The sequence below is a fragment of the Sus scrofa genome, chromosome 1 (genome assembly GCF_054392235.1).
Source record: "Sus scrofa isolate SSC_HxYL_T2T_F1_AM1 chromosome 1, Sscrofa_HxYL_maternal_Yorkshire_Landrace_v2.0, whole genome shotgun sequence".
NCBI lineage: Eukaryota > Metazoa > Chordata > Mammalia > Artiodactyla > Suidae > Sus > Sus scrofa.
Genome location: NC_139383.1, coordinates 51,781,136 through 51,798,537, shown reverse-complemented (window position 1 = coordinate 51,798,537; position 17,402 = coordinate 51,781,136). Strand labels below are relative to the sequence as shown.

Sequence of the window (17,402 nt, the reverse complement as noted above, 5' to 3'; positions counted from 1 at the left end):
GCCATCAGGGCTGGGCGGCAGATTAAGGAGGGTTTTGGCTCCCTCCAGCCGGCAGGCTTAAAGTATTTGTTTTTTGGATAAGAAGGAGCAGGGAATTCGGAAACCTGCTGCCTTCACAGAAGCAGGCTGGCTCTGGCCTTCTGAGTTAATGGCCCCTGTTGGAGTCTGTGATGAAAGGGCAGGGATGACTGGATTTCTCTTCTGGTGCTGTGACCGGCCCCCACATCTCTCCCTCAATACCCCCTCTCCAGCTGGGTAGCAGCTGCACGGGGGGAGACCCATCAGGCTGGGAATTCAGCCTCCTTCCAGCCCTCTCCTGTGAGGTTCTGCTATACTGAGAGAAGCGGAAGAAACCTCCCTTCTGTGGCAGCATCTCCAATCCAGGCAGCAATCCTAGGGGTGGGGAGAGGCAGAGCAGGGTGTGACTGGGTGTGGGGGGTCACCCCTTTGCTGTTCCTCTTTGCTCTCCAGTAACTCCAGATGCAACAGGTTCCCTTTGGCTCCTCACACCAGTTTTCTGCCCCCAGATGCACCGTCTGGCCTTAACGGAGGATGCCAAGGAATTAGTCCCAGTCAGGGCTTCTAAATTCCCTCACTGCCAAGTTGAAAACTTTCCTGAATACAGGAAGCCCTTTCAGGGTAAGGCAGGGTTCAAGTCCCTTTCAGCTCCACCACACTTGTGCAAGGAAGAAGGTGGGGAGGCCAGCACCTTGTGAACTGTATTGCCTGAGACTAAGGCAAGCAGCAGTGCAGTGAAACACATGCCTGCATCGCCAGCCACCAGCCCCATCCCCTCCCAGACCCAGGAAAACGGGGCGCTGGACGGAGAACCCTTGCAGGGTTGACGAGCTTTAAAGAAGGAGGGATGTGTGCAAATATTCAGCCCCTCTTATCCTGCTTCATCCAGGAACCCAGCAGGCCCCGAGGTCTCTTGGAAACCAGTAAAGTGGAACCTCTGTTTTATTCAGGCCAGAGTCTCCATCAGCTTTTCCCATCATTAAAAACTTTGCATTGCCAATGGCATTATATACTGGGAAGAACTGTGTCTTCACACAGGTATTCCGCGTAGAAGACCGTGTATCAAAGGTTAAAGAGAAGCTGGGGAGGCAGGTTACCAAAGATGGCAACTGCCCCCCAAAAAAGACCCAGCCTCGATCTGTGAAATGAATTAGTAACAAAATGAGCACTCAAAATCAGCGTTTTACTTAGATAAATACTGGCATCCCGGGCGGGGGTAATCCCGACCTGCTAAACAACTCCAGGGAAAGAAGAGGAGCTATTCTCGGCAGCTCTTCACCCCGCCTTCCCTCCCGCGGTTCAGCCCTGCCCCTCACCTGCTCTGGCTGGGCCCTTCCTTCCACTGGGGCACTGACTCTTCTCAGCCTCCGCACATCCCACCCCGGGTGGCCCGGTCCACCCAGTCCTCCTGGCACTTCGGTCCCCAGCTATCCTCTCCGGGCTCCTCGGAGCAGGGCTCGGCTGCATCCCCGCCTTCCACCTGTACCCTCGGCCTCCGCCCGGCCGGGACCCCCCGCCCCCCGGCCCTCAGGCGGGAGCCTCCGCCCGCACCCAGAATCTTGGCCCGCCCCTCCCCCACACTCAGCCGGGAGGACTGGGTACCGGGCGGCGAATGGACCGATGGAGGCACGGATGGCGCGGCCGGGCCAGCTTACTTGAGCATGGCTTCTTCTTTCTCCTCCTCCTCCTTCTGCCGGTCCATCACTGCCATGATGATGTTCCTCTCCTCCTCGGTCAGGTGGCTCAGGTCGGGCAGCTCGGGCATGGGGGGAGGCACGGTGGGCGGGCGAGGACCGCGGGGCCCCACGGCCGAGGACATCTTCGCGGCCTGCCCGCCCCTCCGTGGGCCTCGGCTCGACGCGGGCGCACCTTCTAATCCACGCTTGGCAGCTGCTCCCCTGCTTGGCTCACCGCTGGGCCCTCCCGGAGGCGGCGGCGGCGGGGCTACGGCGCGTGCGAGCCCGGGCTGTCATGGTCCTCTGCCTCCACCCAGCCCCGGATGCTGCCTTTGTTTTGGTGGCCCTGGCAAGGCGCGGGCGCCCGGCCGCCTCCCGCAGCCGGGCCTCGGCTGGCGGGGCGGGGGCAGGGGCAGGGGCGCGGCGAGGGGCGAGGATGCTCGGGTGCGCCGAGGATGCTCCGGCTCTGCCGCCTCCGTCCGCGGCTGCGGGAGGAGAGTTTGGGTGTCAGTTAGGCGGAGTCTCGGCGGCTCCGCTCTGGGTGATGCTGCCTCGCTCGCTCTCAGACACGGCCGCCGGCAGCTCAGCCCCGGAGCCGCTCCGCCCACGGCGCCCACCCGCCCACTCGCGGTCCCAGCCCCGCGCCCCGTCGCTCCCCCCGCTCGCCAACTTGCACACCACTGCGCTCCAGCCCAGGTACCCCTCGCCCGTGACTCATCCTCCCTCTCCAGGTCCCTCCGCTCTGTCATTCTCGCCAGCCCTATTTTTCCATGGGTTGCATTCATCATCATCATCCTCGTTCCCATATTCGTCGTGGAGCAGTAATAATATTTGAGCAACCACGATGTTCTTCTGAACGAGATGGAACACCCTCTGCATGCATTTTTTTTCCCCTACCGTATCTTTCTGATTTACCGATCAAGTGTTCATTGCCACCGCGATGTGGTTTTAAAGATAATTTTGATACACATACTCCCCTTCAAAGGCCTGGATTGTCTGGGTCCATTGTACGCAGTCTCTCTTGACCCATCCTCAGAAGGGCTGTTGTGCGGTGTATCCGAATTCCCCCTCCAGACGCCCCACACCAAGGCGCATCTTTAATTTGTCCTTTCGGGCTCTGGGCAACCCATCTCATCACATAACCGCACATCTCTGGTGCCTGCAAATGGATTATATACTCTAATTCCTCTAATGATGCTATCATCATGTACTCACTTCGTAGCCTCTGCAGGTACTTCTCAAGGAGCACTGATCCCAGATAAGAAAAACGCCCCACCACAGCCTATTGTAAGAAGCTTCTGCTCAGTGCCTGGCCCAATGATAAGCATTAAGGATGAGCTCCTCTTGCTGATAAAGGCAAAAATAAATAGACAATCCTTTCAAAACAGTTAATGTTATCAGCTTTTAAACTTGGAGACTGAATTTTGTTAATATATTTATAAAAGGAATCAATATAGACAAGGCTTCGAATTAAACAATAGTTTCTCTTAGAAATGGTGATGAGAGGATTGATATGTTTATCTCCTGCAGAAGTCTTTCTATAGCTCAGAAGTGATCTAGCATTGATATTTTTTTCTTCCAAGCCTATCTTTGTTAATGAAGAAGAAGAAAATGTTGATGCTGTTTATGAATCCTAAAAATCCTAAAATCTTCAAGTTTAAAAAAATTTAAGGGGTTGCTATTGTGGTGCAGCAGAAATGAATCTGACTAGTATCCATGAGGATGCCGGTATGATCCCCCTGGCCTTGCTCAGTGGATCAGGGATCTGGTGTTGCCATGAGCTGTGGTGTAGGTCACAGACACGGCTCGGATCTTTCATTGCTGTGGCTGTGGTATAGACTGGAAACTGTAACTCCAATTCGATCCCTAGCCTGGGAACTTCCGTATGCCACAAGTGAGGCCATAAAAGGCAAAAAAATAAAAATAAATAAAAATAAAAAATAAAGAGTTTAATTACTTGATCTCACATTGAATGCAGGTGTTGCTTCTGCTTGGATACATCCGTTTGAATAATCTCAGTAATAGAAGGCTCACTAACACTTAGTTTTATCTCTATATCTAAATCCCCCTTTTACCTGAAAATCTTTCAACTATTTGAGATGACCATCAGGTCATCTTTAATTTTTTCCAGATTAAACCTTTCCAGTTTATTAAACCAAAAGTATGTATCATGATTTCAAAGTCTGCTTGTTCTCCTCACCTGCCTTTGGACGCACTTGTGTTTTTTCACTAGCCGTCCTGAATAGTGATATCAAGAACAATTCCACTTCTGGGCATATATCCAGAGAAAACCATATTTTGAAAAGATACATCCACTCATGTTTATTGAAGCACTATTTACAATAGCCAAGACATGGGAGCAACCTAAATGTTCACTGACAGAGGAAAGGATGAAGAAGATGTGGTACACATATGTAATGGAATATTATTCAGCCATAAAAAGAATGAAATAATGCCATTTGCAGCAACATGGAAGGACCTAGAAATTCTCATACTAAGAAAAATAAGCTAGGGAAAGGAAGACAAATGCCATATGATACCTCACTTATATGTGGAACATAAAATATGATACAAATGAACTTATATACAAAACAGAAACAGACTCACAGACTTAGAAAACAAACATATAGTTACCAAAGGGGAAGGCAGAGGGATAAATTAGGAGTTTGGAATTAAATTATACACAGTACTCTCTCTGTCTGTCTGTCTGTCTGTCTGTCTCTCTCTCTCTCTATATATATATATAAATTAGATAACCAACAAGTGTCTATTGCATAGCAGTGAGATATATATATATATATCACTTTGCTGTACACCTGAAACTAACACAATATTGTAAATCAACTCTACTTACATAACTTAACATTGGCCTAGCTTTTTGGTAGCCACGTTGATTGTGAGGATGTCACTGAAATAAACACCTAGTCCACCAAAATTTCCAGTTCTTTTTCAAACATGCTGCTGTCCAGCCAGGTTTCTTCTTTTCTCTAATTAAGCACTTGATGAAAATACTCTAATCAGCATCTCCATTTTAAAATTCTATCCTTATTTTCCTCAGGCCAGCATATATTCAGGAAGGAAAAAATGAGTTTGAATTCTGGCTCTACCAGGGATTTTTATGATCTCAGTTCAATTCCTCTTTGAACCTCTGCATCGTCATCTGAAGAGGAGGGTAAAGATACTTACCTCAAGATATAAAAGGGCTATTAAATGAGAAGACGTATTTGTAGCATCTAGTGATGTTTCTAATACGTTATAGTTCTCTTTTTCTTTTTTTGTTGCTCTCCCTAAGAGATGTTTCAGGCCATCTCTCCAGGATTAATATAAGAGGGGAAGAAAAAGGTAGTTGACATATTCATTCTACCAGATGCCTGCATCTCTGCCGGTCAAGGTGAAGATACAATAGGCGCCTTGTCCTCCAAAGGTTTACAGGCAATCTGGTCCTCATGAAGTACTTTTAAGATACAAATAATGGAATGAGAAGTCCTCAGTAGACATTAGAACTACCTGAATAAAGTTCTTGAAGGCAGGGCATCATGAACAATTAACAGTGTTGTTTTCAACTGCTAAAGCTGCTATAACAAATACCACAGGCTGCATGGCGTAAACAACGGAAATTTATTTTCACAGTCCTGGAGGCTAGAAATCCACAATCAAGGTGTTGGCAAGATTGATTTTTCCTGAGGCCTCTCTCCTTGGCCACCTTCTTACTGTGTCCTCACATGGCCTTTCCTTGGTGCATGCCCATTCTTGTATCTCTCCTTCTGCTTATAAGGACCTCATTGCTGTTGGGTTAAGGCTCCAACCGTTATGAGCTCATTTAACCTTAATTACCTCTTTAAATGTCCTATCTCCAATTATAGTCACTTCCTAAGGTACTGGGGATTAGGGCTTCAACCTGCAGATTTTAGGGGGACACAATCCAGTCCATTACATGTGGTTTCCCTTTATTAGAATTAATTTGCGTGGAGTTCCCATTGTGGCACAGTGGTTAACGAATCCCACTAGGAACCATGAGGTTGCGGGTTCGGTCCCTGCTCTTGCTTAGTGGATTAAGGATCCAGCGTTGCCGTGAGCTGTGGTGTAGGTTGCAGACGTGGCTCGGATCCCGCTTTGCTGTGGCTCTGGCGTAGGCCTGAGGCTACAGCTCCGATTCGACCCCTAGCCTGGGAACCTCCATATGCTGCGGGAGCAGCCCAAGAAATGGCAAAAAGACAAAAAAAAAAAAAAAAAAAGAATTAATTTGAGAAATGATGATTGCTGGGTATTCTCCAGAGGATTTAATGACAAGAAGTCTGGTCTCAATCATCTTTATGCTCATAACTCCTTTCTTGCTGCTTGAAAAGCATATGTGAAATCAGTGAGTGAATAAACAAATAAAGGAGAGAATGAATTGACTGATAAATTGCTAGGTGCCACTGTACAGCCACTGGTGTCTCCCCTTCTGCCAGAAATCTTATCCATTATGGAGGGGTTCAAATGCATGAGAAGTGTACTTCTACAAGTTTGCTGTCAGAAAAGCAGAACTTATCTGTACTTAGATAAGAAAGCAAACACCCAAAGTAGGTATACCAAGGTGTGTGACACAGATGACTAGTTTCTGATGTTACTCTATAAAAAATATCCAATAAACTTAGAAAACCGGGCACAATACCTTCCTCTTAGAAATTCACCAGGCACCTTAATAAATAAAAGATGCTAACTAAGAAGAAATTATTTACTGAGGTAACAAAATCTGCTTTACATGGTTTGGCCTGGAATTTCCCAAATGTACTTGGATGGCAATAGAAGTGCCACTTCCCTAAGGGAGGACTTGCTTTAGATAAGGAAAACTCCAACTTATAAGCCTGGTATCCAGAAATCTTGACTAGAGAGCATGGAACTTTTCATGCAATGCTCCTGGCCCAAGCAATGAAGTCTACAGAAAAGTGTCTTAAACCTCTATTCATAAGATATGTATCAGATGCCCTTCAGGTCAATTCCAATGTTATGTTCAGGGTACAAGGCAGAAATAATGACTTAGACATAGCTTCTCTCAGGTAAGTTTCTTAACTCTCCTTTCTACTGGTACCCTCAAATCATCATTTCTCAGAATATGTCTAAAATTGAACATTGCAGTTAACTGAAAGTTTAATAACTCAGATTATAACTTCAAAGTGGAAAAATCATGGAAATGGGGTCATGTTCTATCATTTGACACATGTAGTGGGTTAAATACTGTCTCTCCTCTCCTGACCAAATTCATGTCCACTCAGAACCTTAGAGTGTGACTGTACTTGGAAATGGGTCTTTATGGAGGAAACTAGTTAAAATAGATCACATTGTATTAGGATGGGTGCTAAATCCAATGACTAGTGTCCTTATAAGACGAGAGAAGGCACAGGCACACAGAAGAAAGCCATGTGGAAACATAGACACACAGAGAAGAAGGTCCTGTGGAAACAGAGGCAGAGGAGGGAGGGATGTGTCCCCAGGCTAAAGAATGCCACCAGAAGCTGGAAGAAGCAGGAAGGATTCTCCTCTGGGCACTTCAGAGGGAGTGTGGCCCTGCTGATCCCTGGATTTTGGACTTCTAACCTCCACAACTGTGAGAGGATAAATCTCTGTTGTTTCAGGCAGTTGTGCAGATTGTGGTACTTTGTTACAGGAGCCCTAGGGTGCTGATAGACTATTTACACGAGTTCAGGTGAAGTCAGTCTTGCTAAGGCTCATTTTGCTCATTTATAAAATGGAAATAACTGTATCTGCCTTCTAGGATTTTGTTAACATTGAAAGCTAAGTTGCATGCTAGGCCTAGGCACTGAGGCTGTGGGAAGGAAAACTGCATATAAAGTAATGGCCCTAGAGGGAACTGGCAAAGGAGGGCCCATGTGTCAAATACAGCTCAAAGCCTGTTTTTGTGAATCAAGTTTTATTGGAACACAGCCACATCCACTGATTTACGTATTCTCTATAGCTGCCTTCATGCTACAATGCTCTGGTAGAAGCCACAGAGACCATATGTCCAGCAAAGCCTAAAATATTTACTACCTGCCTCATCACAGAAAAAGGATTGCTGACCTCTGCTCCAGGCGCTTGCAGGGCTGTTGGAGGAGAGAGGCATGCATAAATAAACACACAGGAACAGCTGGATTTTGATAATGGCTCCAGAAAATAACTTGCCAGATTTAATAGAGAGTAAACTGGGAAGTAGGCAGTCATGGCATCCTAAGGAGGGGTGCCGTGATCCAAGATTTGAAGAAGTAGAAGGACCCGCCGAAGAAGAGCTGGACAGAGTGTTCCAAGGTGAGGAAAGCACAGGACACAAGGCTTGGAGCTGGGAAGGGGCAGAGCCCGGGAGGAACAGGAAGTAGTCCTGGGAGGCCGGATCACTGTGAGGATAGGAGAAAATGCAGGAGATGAACTCCTACAGTGAATTTCTACTCCAAGGAATAAGCAAGTAGCACTTTGATGATTTCAGGATTCTGATTAACTCCAGTTATAGTTATTAAAATGTTTTTAGGAGTTCCCGTCGTGGCTCAGTGGTTAACAAATCCGACTAGGAACCATGAGGTTGCGGGTTTGGTCCCTGGCCTTGCTCAGTGGGTTAAGGATCCGGCATTGCTGTGAGCTGTGCTGTAGGTCGCAGACATGGCTCAGATCCCGAGTTGCTGTGGCTCTGGTGTAGGCCTGTGGCTATAGCTCCAATTGGACCCCTAGCCTGGGAACCTTCATATGCTGTGGCAGCGGCCCAAGAAATGGCAAAAAGACAAAAAAAAAAATAAAATAAAAATAAAAATAAAAAGTTTTTAATTTCTGGGAAATTTGGAAATAAATTAGGAATATCTTCAACATCTATTGAGATGCTCTCTTGCCTACAGTGAATTTTATCATTGAGCTTTGATTTCAGTTCTCATCACATCTCTATAGATTGTTCCCCACCATTTCCATGAGCATCGCTGTAATCCAGAACACAAGAACGGTTTATACATAAGGTGATCTTAGGGCCTGGTTCAGGCCTGACCATCTGAGTTTGCGCTTTTTGTATTGGCATTATTATCAACCGCATCTTCTTTCACTTAAAAGTGTCCTAGTTTGGATGATAAATTATATGGTCGCTCTATTTATACAGAGTTAGAGTAATTTGCAAAAATATCACCTCTCTGGCTTCAAAGAATGCTTGGCTCTCCAGTGATTTCACTCAAAGTGCTTGGCTGGAACTGGATATCAGATTTTGGCTCAAATTCAGCCAAACTCCTATTTTAATCTGATTTTTAATACGATTCCACTATTGTCATTTATTTTGTGAAGAACTGAATGTGTGGGAATGTCTTTGTCCTTGGACCTAAAAGAAGGGACGTCATTCTGTTCTCATCTGGTGGGTCACACCAGCTTTTGACATACTTCTCCCAAGCAATTAACATTCTTAACTACTCTTTCTTTGCATTATTTCCTTTCAATGCTTGCCTCCTGATTAAAAATCAGAGTTCGTGGCCTCTTTCGCATTCTTCTGAACCCATCATCTTCCATATTAGTCAGTCTTAGAATGCTAAATTGGCAATGTTTGAGAATAATTTTTCCATTCTGTTCTTTTCCAGTTTTCTCCTTTGCATTGAGCAACTTCTTGAGCATTCTTCAGTTGTGATTGTATGTGATATGAAGAGACTCTGTCTTAGCTAACTTAACTACTTAGTAGCTTTATTCTTATGAGAGTGACTTCTGAGAGTTTATACTGGTTGTGTTGAAGTGCCAGAGTCTTAGTATCTTTGTCCCTGTGGTGAGAGTGAATTCCTCCTCTATATCTAATCAATCTCCTTATTAAAAAGAATGACAAATTGGATTAATTAAAAAGAAATGTTGGAGGAGTTCCTGTTGTGGCACAGCAGAAATGAATCCAACTAGAACCATGAGGCTGTGGGTTTGATCCCTGGCCTTGCTCAGTGGGTTAAGGATCCTGCATTGCCATGAGCTGTGGTGTAGGTTGCAGATGTGGCTTAGATCTGGCGTTGCTGTGGCTGTGGCATAGGTCACCAGCTGTTTGATCCACCCCCAGGCTGAGAACCTCCCTATGCTACAGGTGCAGCCCTAAAATGCAAAAAAAAAAAAAAAAAGAAAGAAAAGAAATGGAGTTCCCTAGTGGCCTAGTGGTTAAGGATCCAGTGTAGTCACTGCTGTGGCTCAGGTCACTGCTGTGGTGTAGGTTCAATCCCTGGCCTGGTAATTCTCACATGCCATAGGCATGGCCAAAGAAAAGAGATGAAATGAAAAGAAATGTTAACTTTTACCTACCTACAAAGCTATAAACATCATAAGTGGAAAATGGATTTGGAAAATAATTCTGACTCTTGCCTTTTCCACATGCCCAGATAGTTGGGTGGGTTTACCAGTCTTATCAAAATAATGGGAGGAGCCAAAGAGATTTTTAAAAAAGGGAAGAAATTTAAACATATGCTCTATATGGCTTTATTTTAGCTCAAGGAAAAAAAAAAACTATCAAGCAGTTAAATTCTTCCCAGTTTATTCCCTCATGGGAATACCCATTTCATTTCTAAATGTCTTCTCTTGCCCTTGAGTCCACTTCTCTATACTTCCTCTACTTCTTCAAAACAGCTCAGACATCCATGCACCTTTCTATTAATTGAATTTTGTGTCTACTTTTATTCATCCCTGGTCATCCCACCCCCACTCCTTCAACTGTTCATATCCCAAAGAATCCAGCTAGATAGATCTTATAATACTTTGTGAAACTAAAAACTAATGTATGTGTCTAATTATCCTCTGGTTAATGGTACAGGAAAGCTGAGGTGCTAGAGAAAGTAGTAAACCTAAAAGCATTCATCAACCACACACATATGCACTCATAGACCCATCACTGGGGTGCAGGATTTCTGGAATGAAAATCAACTAAGAGCCAAAAATTTGAAAGATAGGCATATGGCCAGAAACAGAGATGTTTGTAACTCTCAGTCTATGAATAAACAAATAACCATATTTTGAACACTTGCTGTGTTCAGGGGAATATGCTTGATGCAGAGGGAGGTAAAAAGAAACATGCACATACACACACACAGACACACACACACAGACACACACACAGACACACACACACACACACACACACACACAGAGTTCTGCTGGGGAGGCCAAATATCACCCTATAGTGGTGCTGAACCAAGATACAGTTCATCTGGATTCTGGTTTCAGCTCCCAGAGTTCAGTCTTGAACAAGTTACTTAATATTTCTAGACCTTGATTTCCTATTGTAAAATTAAATATTCCAACAGTATTTTTAAGGGTTAGCTATCTCTAACATTATAAAATATAAAAAGGTACTAAACAATATACAGCAGGTAGTATTTAATGAATAGTTGAAGAACTTTTTTGCTAAATAGGAGTATCATTATAATGGAAAGATGCACAGAAGAAAATTAGAAATATTAACCTAGGGAATTTACTTGAGTCATACTTATTGATTTATTAACCTCATTAGCCACTAGAGAAAGGAACATTAAAACCATGGTGAGTTATCATTATTTACTCATTATTACAGCTAAAATAAAAATAGTGATAATATCAAATGCTGTCAAAGATGCGGAGAAAATGGAGCTCTCACACATTTCTGGTGGTAAATATTACAGTCACTTTGAAAAATAGTTTGACACTTTCTTATAAAACTAAACATACACTCACCATAAGACCCAACAATCACAAGCTTGAGTGTTATTCCAAGGGAAATAAAAACCTATGTTCATACAAAAACCTATAAAAATATTTATGGCGGCTTTATTAATAATAGCAAAAAATTGGGAAAAACCCAAAAGTCCTTCTCTGAGGGAATAAAGAAACTCATACTTCCATACCTATGGAATACTAAGCAATAAAAAGGAGTTAACTATCAATACATGTGACAACTTGGGGGAATCTCCAGAGAATGATGGTGAGTGAAAGGAGATAATTGCAAAAGGTCACATGTGGTATGGCTCCATTTTATAACATTCTAGATATGATATAACTACGAGTTGGAGACTAGTTTAGTGGTTGCCAGGCGTAAGGATACAGGAATGGGCTAGGTGGGAACTACATACACACGTACACACAGATACATGAATGTACATTAAAATTTTTAAAAAATGGAATAAAGCTTAATTAATAGTGCACTACTGTCAATTTCCTGGCTTTGATACTTTACTACAGTTATGTAAGATGTCACCACTGAGCGAAGCTGGATTTCTGCAATCCTCTATGACTCTACAAATATTTCAAAACAAGAGGTTAAGGAAGCTGATAACAACATTCATCCTATTTATTTTTCTCAAATGATGTTCCTATTTGCATCTATTATTTCACTCTTATTTTGGCCATAGGGACTGATTTAGGAGTTGGCATGTGGTCCTTTATAGGTAGACAAGTTTTAGGAGTTACAGTGAAAGTAGTACATTGCTTCATTCACACTATATTTAAGTTATATATTTTACCCCTTCTCTGTTATAGAACTACAACATATGTAATGACTAGAGTCTAAAGACAGTGATCCAACTTCAAGACAAAGTGAGCATAATACAATTACGGAATCACTGAGACATGAAATCACAGCTCTCATTGAGTCCTGAGGCATCCTCACATCCATGACATTGTCCCCATTCCTTTTAGACTTAAGCTCCTGCATGTTTTCCTCAATTCACCAAATTATTTCTTGATAAACTCTACTTCAGGTACTTTGAATGTAGTACTGCTTGTTTTAGGAAATGGGATCTATACTCTAGCAGTTATTGTCAAGTTTCGCTGAGATCCCTTTTCAGAGCTGAGGATCTTATTTACCCTTCATGACTGGAGTTTGGCTGCTCACAGATCACAGCTGCATCGTTAGACTAAGAAGCTGCCTCACCTGACATTCCCTTTAGAGGAAGCCCTCATTCAATGACTTGTTGCGGTTGCAGCATATAGGGATCCAACCTGATTTTTCAGTATAACAAAGGGGACATCTTTAGAGATCCCTGTGCCATTGGTAGCATTCATTTTTGCAATTATGTGGCAGTTTAAATTCTCTCCCAAATCAATTCACTCATCCTTGCTCCCTCACAGGTGTTCTCAAAAGTACACCACAATAAACCTCCTGCATGCTAATCAGAGAGTTCTTTAATCTGTTTCCCTGGGAACCTGAACCACAACAGTTGCTATCAGGAGTGGTCCAGGGAAGTAGACTTAAAAATGGGATTCTGATGCTGACTCACCTGCTGGCCAGCTGGTGATAAAGAGCTCATCAGTGGTAGGAAGAATACATATAGGCTCTGTCACTAGGCAACAATCCAGTTGTTCCAACTTTTACTGAGTGAGCTGGGAGAGGACACCAATGGGCAGGACTACTCTGATGAGTGCATATCCCTGAGAGTTGAGAGATATGAAAGAGGTATAATTATAAAGACTGTGGAATTCGATGGCTGCTGCTGGGTGTGCTTGATTCATTGGATAAAGACATTAAATGAGCAAGGGTGATTAATCGTCAATTAAAGGTGAGATGTAAAAGTCAAAGAGCTTCCTTGGCAGCCTATACGAAGAGTCTCAGCTCTTGAAGCTGGAAGATAGGAAAAGATGGTTTTCAGACCCAAGACTTAATTATGAGAGTAGTAGAAATCCATCAGTGATTGAATTCTGAACTTTGATAAGTCTACTACACTGAAATCAGAGTCTGCATTGAGAAAGCTTGGGTCTCAGAGACATGGTATGGAGACATCTGGGTCTATGCATTTAGAAAGACTGAATCGCCAGAGGATATTAAACTCTCTGAGCCAGTCAAAATGACCCATTTCTTTGTGCTAAATGCTAGGGCTACCCCCTGCTTGAAGAAAGATGTAGTATCTCCTGTAATCTGTTACTTCTCCCCTATTCTTGGCCCCTTGTTCCTCTTCTTGGCCACCAGACCAGTAACAACAGGTTTAAGACACACTATAACCCAGCTAGGTTCATGCTGGAACTGCTCAGGGAGCACAGGAATGATACACTCTGAAGGAGTGACAGGACATGGCTCACATGCACCAGGAGGAATCCAGGAAGTGTGTAGGGGACTGCATCCTGGGTGGGCTGGATCACACAAGGCTGGGAATGAGGTCAAATAATAGGTTACATATTGCCATGGATATAGACATACTTTCTCATGATACAGGACAAAACACCCTGGTAAGAATTCTGGGAGGCAGTGCTGACATTTCTGAGATGGCTCCTTGAAGCATGGAGAAAATGAAAGTCCATAATACAGGGATTAGAAATGCCAGAGCTGCTGGGGCAGACAGTGGAAGAAGGGGTCAAAAGACTCAGAGAAAGGAGTGTGATTGTGTAGATATATCTTATAAGATCATAAAAACAAATAGCTAAATATTTTCTGAACAAAAGCCTAGAGGACACTCCCTTTATCAAAGCAAAAAACAAGAAACTGGTGAAAGTGCATTAGTGTTTCTTAAAAGCTCAATGGTGGCTGTCTTCTCCAGGCCACAAGTGATGGTAGGATATGTGAGGACTAGGCTCCCTGTCAGAAATGAATTTCCTAGGATCCCCCAAATTTTAGAGGTCAGGTGGTATTTAACCATCAGAGACAAAATACAGTTATTATAAGAAGCAAAAAGTTGGAGCTTTGGAGATGGCTAATCACTCCACCTATAAAAATATATAAAATAAGGATTTCTTATAACCATCTATAGAGTTATAAGAAATAAAATTTAGATAATCAAGAGACAAAAGCTAGCTCCTCTGGGTGAGTTTCAAGACTTGTGATCTCTTAGTTTAAAAAGTCCACATCCCCAGGTATAAAGACTCTGCAAACCATGACAAGCATATAATAGTAATGATCCTTCAGAATGGCCTCCAGCCACATTCCCAGGCACCTGTGCACTAAAACTGTAGTTTTTCAGGACTTTTAAGTATAAGGTTTGATTTGACATTGATAACCAGGGTAAAAAGTAGGGATGGATAGTCAATTTAAAAAATGAAGTTCCAACACAGGTCTGGCTTGTATTTCATCCACTGGATCTAGCTTACCATGGTTCCCCTTATTCATTTCCTTGGTTTCCGAATGTAATTAAAATAGACATAATTGGTAGCTGGCAGAATCCCCAATTAGTTCCTTGGCCTGTGAGATAACAGCTATTGTGGTAGAGAAAGTCAAGTAGAAACTTCTTCAACAATCTCTCACTAGACTCAAAGAATGAATAAAAATAGTATTGTACTTTCAGGATGAATAGCAGAAAGTGTTGTTACCTATAAAAACTTAAAGGCAGGAGTTCCCATCATGGATCAGTGGGTTAAGGATCCAGTGTTGCCAGAAGCTGCAGCGTAGGTCATAGATGCAGCTCAGTCTGGCGTGGCTGCGGCTGTGGCATACTGTATAGCACAGAGAACCATATTTGTTATCCTGTAATAAACCACTACAGGAAAAAAAACCCCCAAAGAATATGGAATTTATTTATCCTTTCATGTACTCATTTAATTCACCAATTGGGCCCCTGTGAAAAACAGACAAATCCTAGGGAATGACAATGGTCTTACCCAAACTAAACCAAATAGCAGCCCAAATTTTAGCTGCTTTGTCAGATGCAGTAACTCTGCTGGAACAAGTTAACATGGCTTCAAGTTCACTGTATGTGGAACTGATCTAGTGAACACAGTCTTTCCCTTACCATAATGAGAGTCTCAGAAGCAGTTTACATTCAAATGGCAATGACAAGAGTATCCATTCACCCCTCACAGCAAGGTTAGACTAACTCCACTAACCTCTGTCACAATAGACTTTAAAGAGCCTTGGACTGTCCAGCCACCTATAGAATATCACATCTGCCCACTACATTGGTAACATCATTTTAATCCAACTGAATAAGCAAGAAATCACAAATACATGGGAATCCAGTGTAAAGCAGATGTGCTTCAGAGTGTGGAAGATAAACTCAACTCTACCAACGTTCAGCGGCTTGATACATCAGTGAAATTTTTAGGTGTCTAGTGGTCTAGATAAGGTTAGAACATCCCAATCCTTATAAAGGGTATTGGATCTTTCATCTCCCACAGCTGATAAGGCTCTTAAAGTCCTGGATACCACTTGTTCCACCTTTGGAAATACTGCTGCAAGTCAAACACAAGATGACACAAAAAGTCTTGAGGGAGGCTTAGGGCAGGAAAAGTCAGTGGATTAAGTTTGGGTTATGGCACAATAATTCTTTCCACTTGGGCCATGCAGCCCAAGAGACCCTATTAGAGACATCTAATGAAAGATAGGATATATTCATGGAGATGATGCCATGTTACCTTCCATCAGAAGAATAACAGTTTGGATCTCTGGTTATTGACCAAGGCCATGCCGTCTGAAGCAGCAAGTTATACACTATTTGAAATCAAACAAACCAAAAAGAGCTCTTGGCCTGACACAGGGCCCTGGTAGAAAAGCACACTGACCATGGAATACCAAGTGACCATGCAGCCCAAGCTGCCCATTATGAGTTGGGTTATACCACCCCCATTGCATCACAAGGTCAGAGGATCCAGAAGTAATACCTCCCAGATGCAAACTCTTTATTTATTAACAGACCTAAGATGGGACAGAGGGCACAAATACTCCACACAAGATGACCCCAGATCCCATATTTTCTACCCATTCAAAACCATGGCTTTATGAGAAGTTTTTTAGGTCCAGCTGACTAAGGAAAAAGGCTGAACATGGCTCAAATGTAGGACATCTTTGTATCCTTGTAAGTTTCAAGGGTGATCCTGAAAGATGGCAGTAAGGGAAAACTTCTTAATAGTCAGAGAACTGGGCAGTGCATTGGCCTTATACTTTGTGTGGAAAAAGTGATTGGCTAAAGGTAAGAATATATACAATACCATGGGCAGATGAATGACTTGGTGTTTTGGTCAGTGGCCTGGAAGTAGAAATGGTAGGATAGTGGGCACAAGGAGATGGATCTGTGCAGGTGGGCACCAAGTATGAAGGTGTTTGCATCTCATGTTAATGCTCAGTGGAGAGCATCCATCAAATAAAAGGTGTGAAACAGCTGAGTAGACAGAATGATTGAAGCAGCTGATGTCTGTCATCCTCTGTCACTGATTATAGCATGAAAGAGTAATCACGGGGTTGGGATGGCAAGTATGCATGGACCCAAGAGTATTTTTTCCCACTCAGCAGATCCGATATGGCCTCCTGCTGTCAAATATTCAATCTACCAGCAGCAGAAGCAGTAAAAGAAGAATACTTGAATGGATTCAGGGTTTACTCCCTAAGTCTCTCCTTTGGGCTGAGACACACATTTCCCTGTATGCTGGGAGTATTGGCTGCTGATGGCTCATAGTGGCATTTCTTAGAAGTGGTACTGACCTAAGGAATCCACCTTACCTAAGATTATACTGTCTCCTTAGGGGAGTTCAATCCAATAGCTGTCCAACATAGGCATTCAAGAATCTGAACCCCTTGCTGCCACAAGGGATTTCTGAAGGGCCTTCTTAGTTTTGGAGCTCCCTGTGGAGACTGGCTGAAACTCCTGGTACAACTCCCTCCATCACTGCCCAGTGTTTCACTGTGCAGTCCGTCTTCCTTTGTTCCCTCCCAGGTATTAAACCCAAGAACAATTCATAACAAACTCTTTCTGCACATTGATATCAGAGTCCACAGTCTGCTTCCTGGGGAAGCTGATCCCTTATATATTTATATCACACTTCCCAAAGTCTCAAGCCTGTTCATTCCTAGCATTCTCT

General features: G+C 43.4%; 1 protein-coding gene across 50 annotated transcripts in view; it reads right to left on the bottom strand.

The window, feature by feature from the left end:
* RIMS1 (regulating synaptic membrane exocytosis 1) overlaps positions 1-2,252 on the bottom strand; it is a 462,151-nt gene extending 459,899 nt beyond the window's left edge. For 49 of the 50 annotated variants that reach the window (XM_084959111.1, XM_021072879.2, XM_021072912.2 and 46 more), the window contains exon 1: positions 1,674-2,252. In XM_084959111.1, the coding sequence (XP_084815237.1) occupies positions 1,674-1,837 (164 nt within the window). In that variant the 5' untranslated portion in view covers positions 1,838-2,252. The remainder of the gene's footprint in view (positions 1-1,673) is intronic. The other variant, XM_021072886.2, reaches the window with a different exon arrangement.
* Between the last annotated feature and the right edge of the window lie 15,150 nt (positions 2,253-17,402).